The sequence below is a fragment of the Poeciliopsis prolifica genome, unplaced genomic scaffold, assembly GCF_027474105.1.
Source record: "Poeciliopsis prolifica strain line A6 unplaced genomic scaffold, Auburn_PproV2 SCAFFOLD172, whole genome shotgun sequence".
Classification (NCBI taxonomy): Eukaryota; Metazoa; Chordata; class Actinopteri; order Cyprinodontiformes; family Poeciliidae; genus Poeciliopsis; species Poeciliopsis prolifica.
The window spans coordinates 92,636-108,056 of NW_026562547.1; the positions used below are offsets into that span (position 1 = coordinate 92,636).

The following is a 15,421-nucleotide window of genomic DNA, read 5'->3' on the forward strand; positions in this document are numbered from 1 at the left end:
TTGGTGTGAAGGAATTTGACTGTTCTGTACAGATTCCTGAACTCAACCTTATAGAATTACAGTAGAAACTGTGTGCTACGCCTTCTTGTCCAACATCAGTGCTTGACCTCACATATACACTTCTGAAAACATGGTCAAAATGTCTACACCAAATCTGAATGTTCCTGAAGTTGCGATAGCTGTGCAGGGTGTGCATGTTTTCTGTTTAACGCTGTGGATCAGGAATGGGACGCCACACAACTTCACACTGCATGTGTGAAGGGAACTAACCTAATGCTTTTACTAGTAAAGTATGCAGTTCAGTACAAATGATTCAGATATCAACATATTGATCTTTCAATCAGATCAATATGTTTCATCTGACAAGAAGTAATATTAATGTTTTGGAGCTGGCTAATCAAAGTTTAGAAATGAATCTGTTAGAGAACACAGGCATAAATAAATAAAAGTCTCCTTCATCATGTTCTGATGGGAGGCTGTTCTTGATCCACAAGATGTCATCCAAGTCTTACAGCCGACAAACATGTAGCTGCTGGACATAAAGCTCGAAGGCTCCAAGATATTCAGGGATTCAAAGTGTTCAGGGAACAACTGCTTCTTCGTTTTGTCCTCTGGCTGACAGATGTCTTCAGTTCTCTTCATGTAGACGCGTCAGTCTCGTCCTTCAGGCTTTTCTCTACATGCTGGGATCGTTTATCTGGACAGCATCTCCTCTGAACGAGTCCCCAGAGAACTCTTGATTGAAACCGTGTGATTGGTTGTCTTTTTCCGCATTAGAAAATGTCAGTCTTGATGGAAGCAGTGGGGTCAAAGTGTGTGTGTTGGGCCACACACACTCACCTCGCACGATAAATGCTAATACAAGAACACAGGGGGAAAGCGGGTTAAGGAACGATACACTGTGGTCAGAATGGGAGACTGTCCTGGTATTCCTACTCAGATACACTGATTCAGGTATGAGCACCTGCAGGTGGCGCTATGGTAGAAAATAATTGTTTATGCTTATAACTCAAAATTGGCATGCCAATTGATATGGGCAAATCAAAACAAAATTGATATGGGCAAAGTTTCCAAGAAAGATTCTTCAACAGATGAGTCCATGTGCAATTTTTAAAAAAATTTTCCAGCAAAGAGCCATGAAGAATGCATTAGCCAAACTAATATCACCCCCTAAGTTCAACTCTGAGCCCAATAAAACTTGGCACAATATAACCTAAAAGAGAAACAAAAAAAAGTTATTGCAGCGGATTTTAGATTTTCTTTCTGCCTAATTACAACATAACAGTTAATCAAACACTGCTCTGAATCGGAAGGCTGCAGGTTCCAATCTGGGTTGTGATGTGTGGTTGATGGGGGCGCTGCACAGGGAAACCTGCTGAGTCGGGCCAGGAACACATTATAACTGTTTGCAGTTCGAGTTTTTTGTTCTTTTATACATCAGTTGAGCTCCCAGTAATGAAAGGATGAAGCCAAACTGTGCCAAAGGCAAAGAAAAACATCTCCAGTCAATCTGGACCTTATTTTAAGAAACCAGTCAAACTCGGAGCAGCATGGAGCGGCGATGCTTCTGCAGCTCAGGACTCTTTGCTAAAGTCCCAGCAGGAGGCAGCACTGAGTGCAGGCTCAGTGAGGACATCAGAAAGACATGAGGACGAAATGATAATCACCTGACTGCTGTCCATGAGTTACTCTTTGGGTTTCATAAAGCAGCAGAGAGACATAAATCCTGCTTCTGGAAGCATGGAAACTGAATAGAGTAATAAAACACGAAGAAACGGGAAAAACCCACAAGGAAATGCTGACTGAACGAAGGACTGCAGAAATATTCCAGTCAGCGTCTCAGAGATGGTAAAAGCAATATTGATGAACAGCAGCAGACGCTGTGGTGAAACACAGAGGAGTGGAGTCAGGCCTTTCCAACGTTATTAGAATGACCTGACCTGGCATCTGTGTTTAATTCAATAATGAAATCAAAACTTGTCTACTTAATTTAAAATGCCGCTTTATCAGATGTGCAGCACTCAGTTTGGAAAGATTTTGAACTAAGATGCATTATAACAATAACCAGTAGTATAGTTCAAAGAGTTATGATAAATCTCAATTTAAACCTCAAACTTATAAAATAAAAATATGTATAAACTGCCAGGACATTTTATGTAGATTGTTGGAAAAAAATAAATAACCTATAAATAAGTCCTTAGCTACCGTCATGTAACGCACTTATTGACAAACAGCAGTTAACATAGATAAATTTTTTTACAGGTTGCAAATCGCAGATATTTCAGCTTCCTGGCTGCATTTTTATTTTTGTCAAATATCTTAAAGTCACTCTTCTGAATTTCACAGCAAAGTGATACTTGCAAGAAAAATGCTCATATTCCATAAATATAAATGTTACTCACGGGGCAAACACAATTACTTCTGTGATCAGATTTGCTTCTATTTTTCATTTTTAGTTTGGATCTGATGGGATTCTCATTTGTCAACAACATTGAAAAACATAAAATAACATTAGAAACTAAACGTTAATCTGTCCCAGTGTTTTATAAAATATAACTCAATCTCCATCCGATCCAGAGGAAACATTTTTTATGTGAGAATAAATCTTCTTTAATGAGGTCATTTTGCCCCAAAAATATCCCACCGTGACTAACTGTAGTCAGTTCAATTTAGTCAATGGAGGTGTGAGATTTAGTCGAGTTGATCAGAACTACGATGACTTGAAGTGATTAAAGTTGAAATAAAATATTCTGCTGAGCTGATGAACTGAACTCACATCTAATTTTTCTTTTCATTTTCTTTCTTTAGTTCAGTTCTGTCAACTCAGTCGTTCCAATGTCTGTTTTCATCATTACTGGGCAGAATGAGAAAGAAAAACAACTAAAAACAAAAAAATATTCTCGACATTTAAATGATCTCCTTAGACTCAACTACACAAACATACTTCCCTCATAAACCCATATGCAGAGGTTTTAATGTTTAATGTTACTTGAAACTTGATTTAACTCAAAATGTCTCCTTAACAACATATTGAAGGATTATGACTCTTATGGGAAAAATACATTAAACATTCAAATATATATACAGCTTGACATTGGAAATATTTAATCTTTTTTAACCTTTTTGCCAGACTGAAGTTTTGCTTCAGTGTTTGAAATGATTATTACACGGTCGTAGACACATTCACACTGCACAACATCCAGATGTTGAAACTTGAGGCTTTTGGAGAAAAGATGCATAAATGCTCATTGAGAAGTTTTAAACAATTCTATAAAACTGAAATAAATCCAGGCTCCTTCCTGGATAAGTTTGACCATGATGCTCCTCTTTAATAAAATCATTTTATTTTATTAGGCTGAACCATAAAATGAAATAACTGCTATTACTTCTATTTTAACTGTCTGAACTCAAGTGTTTAAAGTGTAGTTGTCCATTCCATAAAGATTAAATTGTCAGAACAGGGAATAAAATCTTAACATAACAAATAATTAATGGAATAAATATAATAACAAAACTAAATCTGTTAATGATGCTTATGTGTTTTATTGTCTTGAAGAGACAAAGACCTCACAGACACTTTCTGGTTAAGTGGTGAATTTAGTTTTAATTAGTGAATAAAAAAAAACAGAAAAAAAAAACTGGAGCACAATAACAACGCGGTACGATGCAGGAGCCAGTCTGTATTCACATTCTGATAGTTCATTTAAAATGACCCTGAGCAATAATCTGTGCAAACATTTCTACGTTTTTATAATAACTGTAGTTTCCCTTTTGTGTATTTACTGTTTGCATTTATTGACTAACTTTTCATTTTAATTTTGTTTGCATAACTTTTGTTTTTAGTGAACCTTTGACAGTCTTAAGGCTAATTCTGACACATTTACAAAAATGCTAATTAATGTGGATTTTATCTACCAACTAATTTAAATTCCATTAAAATCCAATATCTGATGAAAATATGAATCATTTTTAGCTTAACTGTATATTTGGTGACTTTTCTATGTTTATCGCTACAATTTACATGGTACACTGACACAAATTCCCCTTCCCAAAAAATGATTTCTATATTTCTAAAACAATATGTAACCCTGATGAGCTGCATCATTCATGTTAAAGTTCTCATTTGCAGATTGGAGCCATTTTGGTTCCATCAGTTCAACAGGATTTATGAGAAATGAACAAATCAGTACCTTCTTTATCAGATCACTGTCAGTATATTTTCTTTTAATAGTTGTCACTTTTAATAATATATTAATTGAAAAATCCTTTGTAATTACTGTGTGGTTGTTATGACGATCCCACTGCTCTGGTTCACTTTGTTTTTCTTTCCTTTTGAAAGTAATTTTAATACAGAAAATACCAAGGATCTGCCTAAATGTGCATTATATGATGATTATGATCATGTTTTCTTGTCAAGTCACATTTCTTCTCCATCTACATTTAACTTGAACTTTATTTAAAACAACACCTACTGAAACCGTCACATAAGCCACTTTTTTTTATCAATTTTTATACAAATGTCACCCGTCGTTATGCTGTAACAATAGGAGTCTAATAATCGTTGCTCTGCTGCTCGGCTTTTTAATAGAATTGACATTTGCCTTTTTTTAAGCAAGGAAAAAATGTGTCAGTTTAGATTAATCTAATCACTCACTCATAAAAAAATATTTTCTGGAAATGAATTGACTGAAGTGTGTATTCATCTTCAGGAATGCAGAAATATGCATCCCAGCTTTTTATGCTTAAGTCCAACAAGTTTGTTTTATCGGCGCCGTTACTGGACGGTTCAGTAAATACTGCTGCTCTGTGTGGTGGATCAACGCAGAATAAAGTTCTTTTAGATTCATCTGAACATTCAGTAGAACCACACTGAGCTCTGGGTTCTAGTCCAGTTCAAATCCAGAACATTGTTCAAGCTGAATTTTCACATATGTGAGTCTTCAGAACCAGAACCACTACAAGAGGTGAGCCATGCTCTGGTACTTACTGTGTGCAGGAGGTTCCAGATGCTCTGCAGATCCCGGCACCGGCTGGTTCGTCCTTTCCTCCAGGACCTGCCTGTCTTATCTGAGAACTGAGGACTGGAGAGGAGGAGACAGGTTAAGAAGAAAAGGGGTGGGAGGATAAAGCAGCAGTGTGTCTGATGAGACAGGAGCTTATTTGTAGGACGAAACGCCGCAGGCTGCACCAGAGGTCTAACATCGAGTCATTTGAAAGTATTGAATCCATAGCTGTTCTGCAAAACTGCCCACTGTCATTTTCTCTAAACGCCACATAGATATATTTTCTCTCCCAGGAAGAATGAGATATTTCTAAAAGCTGCAGAAATGGGAATTAGAAAAATAAATTTGCTTAATGGAAACATATCAATTTCAAAAAAAGATTTTTTAATTAAAAAAATATATATATATTTGCACAAGGATGCAGTGGTTCTTTGGTCGTAACAAAATATGATCAACTGGAGGTTGAACGACCAGATGATACCAGCAGACAGGAGGAACATGTTTTCTAATTACTAATCACATGAACAAACTTATTCACGCATAATTTGTGTCTCTTATTTAATAGAAACACGGCAATTACAAAATTGTGGGGGTTTTTTCATTAGCGGCAAATTGAGAACATTTTGCTCACATTTGCAATAGAAATATCATGATGTTGTGGTGGAGGAAGACCCAAATGTAGGAGCAGCAGAGACATGAATACTTAAAAAAAAACATACCCCCCTCCCCCACACACACACACACACCCACACACACATACACACACACACACACACACACAAAGCCAGAGCAGAACAAAATCAGGAATCCAGGGTGGAAAGACAGCAGGTTATTACATGGAAGAAACAGGAAGGTAGCTGTTGAGAGGGGGCAGCAAAGTGAGACTGAATAAATGACATAATGAGGAACTTGATTTACAGAACAAGGAACAGATGGCTCATTAGAAAGGAGCTGCAGATGTGAGGGGAGACCATAGCAAAAATATTTACAAAGAAATATTTATTAAATTTATTTGCAAAATGAATTTAACAAATAACTAGACATAGGGAAGAAATGAACATACACTAAAACAGCTAAGAACCAAACTAAGGCTGATCTAATTGTAACTCAGGGCTGCACCGATTGCAGTTTTCTGGCCAATCACCGATCTTTTAAAAACCTTAACCTTCCAATTCCGATTTTGGGAAATACCTTTTTTTTTTTTACGGAACTGTTGCTCAATGAAGCAAGACAATTGTTGAGTTGGCAACTGTGGGGTCACTAATGCTAATTATGTTCAAATCTAATGAACATCTTCACCTTACTGTTTTTGTCAACAGGGTAACTGCCTATTTCTTCATTTAGACTATATTAGCTAGATTAACACTGCATAGCTCATTCTTGTTTGGCTTTCTGTACGATGAAGGCTTATTAAAGCTGGAGCCAAATTTGCAGTTGAGTTCAGGTCATAAATATAAACTCTAATTTTTCAGGAGCACAACACCAACATACTCCAGTTTCAGTGGAAATGACTCCAGTCATCAATGAGCTGCTCCTTTATTTACTCGTTTACTCTTAAAGCCCGTCCCGTCATCATCATCATCATCATCATCATCATCATCATCATTCTTTGAGGAAGGTGTTGATTATCTCTTCAGCTTCATTCAGCATATCTGCACCACATCTTATACAAATTAGTTAAAAAAAACATGTTCATCAGTTTATTGCCATGATTCTGTGTTTTCCAAACTTCAGTGAACTTGATGTGAAAACAGACAGCAGGGAGAAAGTTGTGGAGTTTAAAGGCAGCATTTCCCAAGCCTGGTCTTCAAGTCACACTGTGCTGCATGTTTTAGACATCTCCCTGCTTTAGTACCCTGATTCAGGTGAATGCAGTTCAGCAAATACCTGAAATCAGTTGGGCTGAAGAAAAGCAGCAGCTCATACATGCAGGGGGTGGAGGACCAGGGCTGAGACACACTGGCTTAGGATACCGTCACCGCTCAACATTAACCCCAATAAAAGCTGTTGTTGAAGCTTCCAATCATACCAAAATGACAACATAACACAACATCGTCAGACGTTAGCAAGCTCTAAGTTCAGAAAGTCAATGTTTGGTTTTGCAAAGCTCTAATGACTTTATTTGAGCCTCTGCTCTTCCTGTAGCATCCATTATTAATGAGCACTAATGGTCCACATGAGCCCTGAAGCTCCTATTGATTAGGTTTGTCTTACCTCTGATCTAACCACAGCTTACCACCCAGACAATGCTCAGGGTCTTAGAACTTCCAGCTGTGAAGAAGTTCAGCATGACATTTCCAGAGGAACCAATTGAGATGCTGAACATCTTTGAGGATGATGATGGCTTTGTGGCCATCATCATCCTCTCCAGAAACACGGAGGACTCTTATTGGTGAACAACAAAAGAACAAGAAGATCCTCTAAAGATGTTTGAGAGGGACAAGCAGAAGTGGACTCTTACTGGAAAGTCATTTTTGATAATACTCAGAGTCACAACAGAAAGCATAAGACTACAGTCATCAGGGGGTCCAGTCTGAGCGTCCACCTGCTACTAACTGGGGCCCTGCTCTTCCTCATGCCTCATCCTCTTCTTTAGCTGCTCTCCAATGTCCAGCAGTGGGTTCTGTTTGCCGGAGAGTATCCTGACTGCGTCGCTGAAGCGGCTGCTTTCGGTTTCCCTGTGGAAGCAGAGAACAGGTTGACCTTCAGTGACCTGGCCCTTTGTCCCTAGTCCAGTGTTTAACAAATGTTTTCAGGCTGAAGATCACTCTCCCCATTTAACAAACACTCATCTTACAACCTGAAGTCTTAACTGATGTATTGTTGTCTTCTTTGTTTGTCTTAATGACAAGTGATGCTATTTTGTAAATGTGTCTGGTCAAAACAGAACCATGAGTGAGTCCAGTCCGGGTGTTTGGAGTTATTTATAGATTCTCAAAGAGCAGATTCTAAGTTTCCCAATGATGAAAAACTCCGAAAAATTCAAATGCTGTGTGCATTACTGAAAGTTTAAAGTCAATTGTAAATTAGAAGGATCACAAAAAAAAGACATTAGTTATTATGGCAGAAACAAATATTTTCTTTTAGCCCTAAGAAAGTTAAATAATTGTTTCATATGTAGTTAGTCAGTGTGGTTAGTCAGCATGGTGTGCAGCGCTGCTCACTGCCTCGTCGCTGTCATATCTCACTCAGCACAGCGGCAGCAGAGCAGCTCCAGGTCAAGGTCAGACCTGGCCACAGTCCAGGTCTCTTCTAAAAACAAACGTTCTGCTTCTCACCCGCAAAAACAAACTGAAAAATATTCCTGCAGACATAAATTCTTCCAATCATGCAAGCAGTCAGGGTTTTGTTTTCTTTCCACCGGTATACTCAGCTTTTGAATTCAAGACACTTATTCATTCTAATTTTTAAACACAATCCTCAAGTAAGCTAACTGTACACACTTTCAGATCATGTCACAGCGAATGCAAAACCTTGCGGATCACTGGGGGCTACCGCAGTGTGAGACACACTGCCTTCATCGAATGGAAAAGCAATGCTTACAGCAGTTTACGCTTCTGGGACTGCTTCATCTGGCTGAAGTCCGTCGGCTCAGGCCTCTTCATGGGCCTGAAACAGATGAACAAAAACATGTTACAGTGACACATCTCACAACCTTCTCTTTGATTTAGCAGTGTCTGAAGACAAGTTTTGTATTTTCCTTCTGATGAACCTTCCTGCGCTTTCTTGGACCTGTCATTAACAGCTGAACAGACTAAGCTCTGAGCTGTAACTTACGTTTTGTTCTTCCTCGTCTTACGACGGGATCCCAAGGCAGCAGGGGGCCTAATGAGCTGGCAGAGCTCCGGCAGGGCGTCCACCAGCGGCCTGAGGTCTCCCACCACAGGGGTGGCCCGCCGCCGGGCCTCTGCCGCCTGCTTCTCCTTGGTCTGCCTGATGAAGCTGATCTCTGTGAGAACAGAAACAACGATGACAAGAAGAAAAACATTGACTGAACTACGGACATTTTTCAAAAGCCTACAGGTTTTCCAAAAATCTAATTCTTAAACCTCAAAATCTATAAGTTGATAAAACTGTCCAGCAATAGTTACTGTACTAAATATTCCTTTTATTTTTCTACTATATCAAATACTTATTTCATGCAAGAAAATGATAATTATTCAAAAGTCATATTATGATTAGAATTTTTTGGGTACCTATGACCTCGCCATTCTTTCTAAGTGGTGAAACTTGAAAAATCAGAGCTAGATAAAATATTTATTTTCCCAACTATATAAGCAACCACAAGAGTGCAATTTTTTTTGTTGAATTACTATAAAATTAATAAATATTTCAGTAAAACTGTTAGGTTTTCTTTTGTCCTTTCATATATTCATTCTTTGTAGACGGACCTGGAACAAGCTGTCCTTCTAATTTCTTCCCTAATTCTGGAAAAGCGTCCTCTGTGGAGCCGGGCTCGGATTTCAGCGGGTCTGAGGCAGCAGCCATTAGCACCTAATTATACGTGTGAAGAAGCTGCAGGTTGTGTTACTGAGGAATTGATCGGCTCAGCAGAAGGCTTTGGTTCCAGGCTTCATGTCAATTACTGGAGATGATGACCGCAGAGTTAGAGAGCAGCAATAATTACAGAGACAATAACGGCCGTGAATCCAAACCCACTCATGCAGCCAGCATGTGTCACATTTATGGATGGATTTTAAAGAGGAAAACAACGTTAGCACTAACAGTGCTATTTTTGAAGCTAAGAAAAAACTCTACAGATATCAGCGACCCCGATTGTTCTGACATGCAGACTGGATGTGTTGTCATACAGCAAAGTTTTGATAAATTCATTTTTCTGGAGTTTCTGAACATTAGAATAGACAATTTTCAAATGTCATTTACTGCGTCTGATTTGGACCCACAGTGAATCAGGTCCTAGGCTGAAAGGCCACTCTGAGAGGAAGAAGCCAGGACTCAAACAGCAACATAAAAACCAGATTAGTTTGCACTGATAGATCATTTAAAGGACAAATAATGTGGAAAACTTTGAATTTAAAGAAAGTCATCATTATTCTGGCATTTAGCAAATAAAACGTAGAATGGGAGCTAAAACAGAAACATGCTTTGCTTGATTTCAATCTTAAAACGTTAATGTAAATATGTGCTTTCAGCTGAATGTGGAGAAATCAAGTTTTATGAATGAAGACAGACATTAAAGCATGTGTGCTTTCAGTGAAGAACAGCAGGTCCTCAGGGTTGAAACATGTTCATCTGATGAACTTACTGCTGAGCCATCGTTCTCTTCTTTCCTTCATCTTCTCTTTCTTTGTCTTGAGTTTCTTTGTCTCTGGTCCTGTGGAAACAGAATTACAGTTACATGGTAGCACATATAAAACCTGGTTGAACAGGAGAGAATGGAGCTGACCTGCACTCAATTATCTAGATAAAGAAGGTTCAAAGTGTGGCACAGGGGCCATTTGGAGATCTGTACATCATCTTGTTTGGGCCACACATTGACCTGCAGGCAGCTGGATGCTGTAGTAATTATCTAGTGTTTTAATCACTTTTTCTTTCAATTTCAATTAAAAGTAAACAGGACTACAAACATCCAGCAACTTTTACTCAATTTAGAAAACAGACGATTAACTTAAAAACTGCCGGTGATAAAGAAGAACTGCCCTCTCTAGACGAATAATAATGTAAATATAGCATTTCATATTGGCCATTGTTGATTTTTTGAACAGAAACTGTTACACCCAAAAAAAAAAAACACTCAGTGTTCTGTTAAGTAATAATTGAGGTGCATAAAATAAAAAAAATAGTGTTAAAAAAGCTAAGCAGGTTCAGGCTAAAATGGTTCCAGTAGTTAAGTCCTCTGCACCTGCTGGGTTTTTATCTGCCACCACAGAACCAAACAACACAAGTGTTTGCAGTCAGAACAGGCAAAGATAAGCATCTGATGCTGACTACAGAAACTGGGATAGATAGGAGGGGTGGGGGGGTTTACCACCACTCTGCTCCCATGAGGAGGGTCAGCTTTCTACTGTTAGATGAAATGGATACCTGCTGTGATTCTGGCTGAATGGACACAAGGCGACCCTCCAATTGTTTCAATGGAAAAAATGACACGAATTAAAGATGCATTAAAGTCTTTAATCTGCCAATGTGCTTCATGTCTGGGTCATTTGTTTAGTTAGCCATTTAGAGGAAAGACAAAGAGGACCACCTAGAATCAGATGAGCTTTAAAAGCTCACCATATGGAGTCAAGTTTGGACTGGAGCACTCTGGACAGATCACAGGTAGACAGATTAACACTCATTTCATTAATGAAACCAAACACTGGGACTAAAGACACTTATTGGCTCTAGACGTCTTTATTGACAGTCACCAGATAAGAAATATGCCGAACCATATTTCAGAATTGTCGCTTCATCAACAACAAACAGAGAAATACCATCTGAAGTGTATAGAAGGTTCACTGGTTGCAAGATATGAAGAAAGGCTGAAATGAACTCATTTTATTTCACACTAAATGCACACAAACACCTTGACTTGTTTGGCTTCATTATGTTTCAGCATCATTTGTGTATGCTGACTTTTACAGCAGTGGTCTTCATCAGCAAACAACTTCATGTTTACTGTCTGCAGCTCTGGACTGCAAGCAAATTCAACACACATGCTGCACCTTGAGAGCTGTTTTAAGAGAGGACAATAGACATTTTGTGATAAAACTTCTATTGCACTTGCAATAGAAAAACAAGCCTCAAAGACAATAAAGACAACTGAATCCTAAAAACAAATCACTCAATAACTTTGAATCCTTCAATCCAGAAACAGAATCAAACAGTGAGTGAATCAAAGGGTGGCTTAAGAACCACTGACAGAGCAAAACAGATGATTTTATGAACCATTTCACCCTTAAAATGAACCATTTCTGCTGATTGTGATGTTGAAATGTGTGGAGTTCAGGCAAAGCCCTCAAATAGTCATAGGTTCAGTGACCAGCCTGCTGGTGCCCCCTGCTGGATTCTTCCAGTCAGACCATTCACAGGAATGAAATATTTAAATAAACCTGGATTTTAAAATGTGTTGGCTTTTTTTGTAGATATTACAGTTGGAAAAACATCTAGAAGAGCATTATTCTGTCTAAAACAAAGACTGTAATGGTTTGTTGCGATTCCTTCTTGAGGAGAAAATCTGAACGGTTTTCTGCTGCACCAGGCCCTGAGTATCAATGGCATAAAAATTCTGATCTTTTTTGACATCCAGAGAAAACTTTGTCTCTACATTATTATATCCCAAACTGGAACACAGACTGCCAAGCAAACTGTAAGACAATAACGACATTTCAATCTTCAATTTGGACTCACCGAACCAGATGTTGATGTTTGCTAATATTCTTAGACAAGCTGGACTCTTTACTGACTAGATGATTTCTGAAGATTATCAGCAGTTCTGGAGTTCTTAGGGTGACCCATTTAGGTTTGCTGAATACAAATTCAAGTCACAGATTTCAGACTTTTCTTAGGAAAAACAATGTTGAAAATGTTATGAATATGTGTAAAATCCAAAGGATTATAGTTAGGCACCAATTTGTGTTGGTCTATCACATAAAATCAGTTGTGATTTGTGGTTATAAGGAGACAGTACATTGCACACTATGTTACCAGAAGGATTCGCTCACCTGTCACCTGTCACTGAAATATGAATTTAAGTGATATATTGTCATATTGAACCCAGAGATCTTTGTGGTCCACCTTTGCAGCTCGAGCAGCTTCAACTCTTCTGGGAAGGCTCTCCACATGGATTAGGAGTGATTGTGGGAATTTTTGACCATTCTTCCAGAAACATATTTTTGATGTCACATACTGAGAAGGCCTGACTCTCAGTCTCTGCTCTGATTCATCCCAAAGCTATCTTATCGGGTTGAGGTCAGGACTCTGTGCAGGCCAGTTAAGTTCATCCACACCAGACTCTGCCATCATGTCTTTATGGACCTTGCTTTGTGCTCTGATGCACAGTCAGCTGGAAGAGGAAGGGGCCAGTTCCAATCTGTTCCCACAAAGTGGAGAGCATGGAATTGTCCAAAATATCTCAGTAAACTGAAGCATTCAGAGTTCCTTTCACTGGAAATAAGGGGCCAAGGCCAGGTCCTGGAAAACAAGCCCACACCATGATCCCTCCTCCACCAAACTTTACAGTCAGATAAGTACCATTGTCCTCATCAAACTCGACTCATCCATCAAATTGCCAGATGGAGAAGCCCGATTCATCACTCCAGAGAACATGCCTCCAGTGGCAGCCTTCCATATCACTGCATCTGATGCTTTGATAGCACTTGTTGATGTACAGCTGGGATGCAGTTGGTCACCATGGAAACCCATTTCATGAAGCTTTCTGTGCTCTGTTCCAGAGCTAATCTGAAGGCCACGTGAAGTTTGGAGGTCTTAGTGACTGACTCTGCAGAAAGTTGGGGACCTCTTTGCACAATGAGCTTCAGAATCTGCTGACCTCACACCGTCAGCTTACATGGCCTACCACTTTGAGTTGCTGTCGTTCCCAAACTCTGCCTTCTACTTATAATACAGCTGACAGTTGACTCTGGAATATTTAGGAACAAAGAGATATCATGACTGGATTTGTTGCACAGGTGGCATCCTATCACAGTTTCATGCTGGAATTGACTGAGCTCCAGAGAGAACTCAGTCAATTATTTCACAAATGTTTGTAAAAGCAGTCTGCAGGTATAGGTGCTTTGGAAGTGATTAGAGCATCTGATATCCATAATTTGCATGGGTGACAAAATACATTTGGCAATAGTGTAGTTCAGTAAGGTGCAGCAGAGCGTCAATCTTACCTGTGTTGCTGGGTTGTACTTTTGGGCGTTCCTCAAAGCTGAGTGTTTGGACCAGGGACTCTGCAGAGATCTTTGTGGCAGAAAATATCCCAGAAGGAAAGAAGCTCTGAGAAACAGCCTGGAAAAATGTAATGACATCAAAACACATTACTATCATTGTAGAGGAAAGGGATTATGATGAATGTTTGGAGGCTCCATTTTCAATAATACATTTTATTGACTAGTTTTATCCTATTTTTTGTTTTAGGCTTATAAAATCTTTTAACCAGCTGTACATTTGAGCTTTAACAGCCAACCTGGACAGTTTGATCATCAGTTCTCCAGTTCTATCAAAAGTTCAGCCACTTTCTCTGCTTATAAAGCTTTATTAATCTTATGGTCCACACTCAGACAGAACCACACATTTCCTTCCTTTTCTGAAACTACTTTATAATGTAGATGTTGTTTACTTTCTATACAACCTTCGTTGTTTGTGCACATATTAGAAGTTCATGCAATAGATTGTTAATAGATTGTATTTCCCCTTTTTCCAAACCTTGTTATACAATTTCAGCAGAATATCACTTGATGTTTCCCTAAGTTGATTTATAACAATATAAGATTTGATCTTTTCCTGGCGATGGCTTTTAAAAGCTGACATTCTGACAGATGATGTTTGACCTGTCCTTCGCCTCGGCTCGGTTCTTTGTCCTCTGGCCTCGGCGGTGTGTTGCGCGGCCCCGGCGGTGTGTTGCGGGGCCCCGGCGGTGTGTTGCGGGGCCCCGGCGGTGTGTTGTGGAGCTCTGGCGGACTTTGGGACCGCTCCGTCCCGCTGGGCTGAGTGATGATGTGGGAACCGTGGAGCTTCACGGCCTCCTGATGGAGCTTCTGACGGACATGTTTCACCTTTCCAACCATGTTAACATCTCCAGCACCTCCAGCTTTTTCTTTTGTGTCGATCAGACTTCTTGGACTTGTCGTTTCTACTCTACAACGGCGCGTTGCAGACCACGTGGGGTCTGACTGTCTGAACTATCGGAAGTTCATGTTTTACATTTTAAATGTCGCGTGTGTACTTCCTTCATACGAATATTAGCTAAATTCATTTCTGGTGGTTTCAGAGTGAATCATATTTTTACTTTACACATGTTTAGCAACACGATTTGGAAATGAGAAAGATACTAAAACCGTTACAGAAAGCACAAAAATACAAGATCTTTTATTTTGACAACAGTTAACGGAAGTGTTGTGTTGAGTTCAACCTGACGCCAATTGTGCCACGTTTTGCTCCGTCGATAGGAAACAAATTAAAAACGTTCCGCATGCCCAGCATAAAATGTTGTCACAGGGCAGAATGTGTAACACCGCTAGTACTACTACTACTACTACTGATAATAATAATAATAATAATAATAATAATAAAAGATGATGTTCTTCTTATTCCGAAGAACATTCTTGTTCTTCAGAACTTATTCTGAAGACTTTTTTTTCGGGACTTTTTAGGAAAAAGCATGTGGAACGTTTTCCATTTATGTTTTCTGATGAGATTCCAAAAGAATATTAAATTGTTTTCTTGGACCAGAAGTTCAAAGTTCTGCT

General features: G+C 39.0%; 1 protein-coding gene across 1 annotated transcript; it reads right to left on the bottom strand.

The window, feature by feature from the left end:
- Positions 1–5,985: 5,985 nt before the first annotated feature.
- slx9 (SLX9 ribosome biogenesis factor) lies at positions 5,986–14,987 on the bottom strand. The gene is made up of 6 exons (XM_055026037.1): positions 14,504–14,987; positions 13,844–13,961; positions 10,270–10,338; positions 8,781–8,952; positions 8,547–8,612; positions 5,986–7,681 (listed from the first exon to the last, which is right to left on the bottom strand). The coding sequence occupies exons 1-6, from the start codon at positions 14,738–14,740 to the stop codon at positions 7,555–7,557; spliced, it is 789 nt and encodes a 262-aa protein (XP_054882012.1). The 5' UTR covers positions 14,741–14,987; the 3' UTR covers positions 5,986–7,554.
- Positions 14,988–15,421: the final 434 nt, after the last annotated feature.

Bases quoted from the DNA above. Each gene is read 5' to 3' on its own strand.
- slx9 (XM_055026037.1), bottom strand. From the start codon at position 14,740: ATGGTTGGAAAGGTGAAACATGTCCGTCAGAAGCTCCATCAGGAGGCC. The intron at 8,953-10,269 runs GTAAGTTCATCA...CTGTTCTCACAG, and splicing joins AAGAGAACGATGGCTCAGCA to AGATCAGCTTCATCAGGCAG. The intron at 8,613-8,780 runs GTAAGTTACAGC...CATCTGTTTCAG, and splicing joins AAGACGAGGAAGAACAAAAC to GCCCATGAAGAGGCCTGAGC.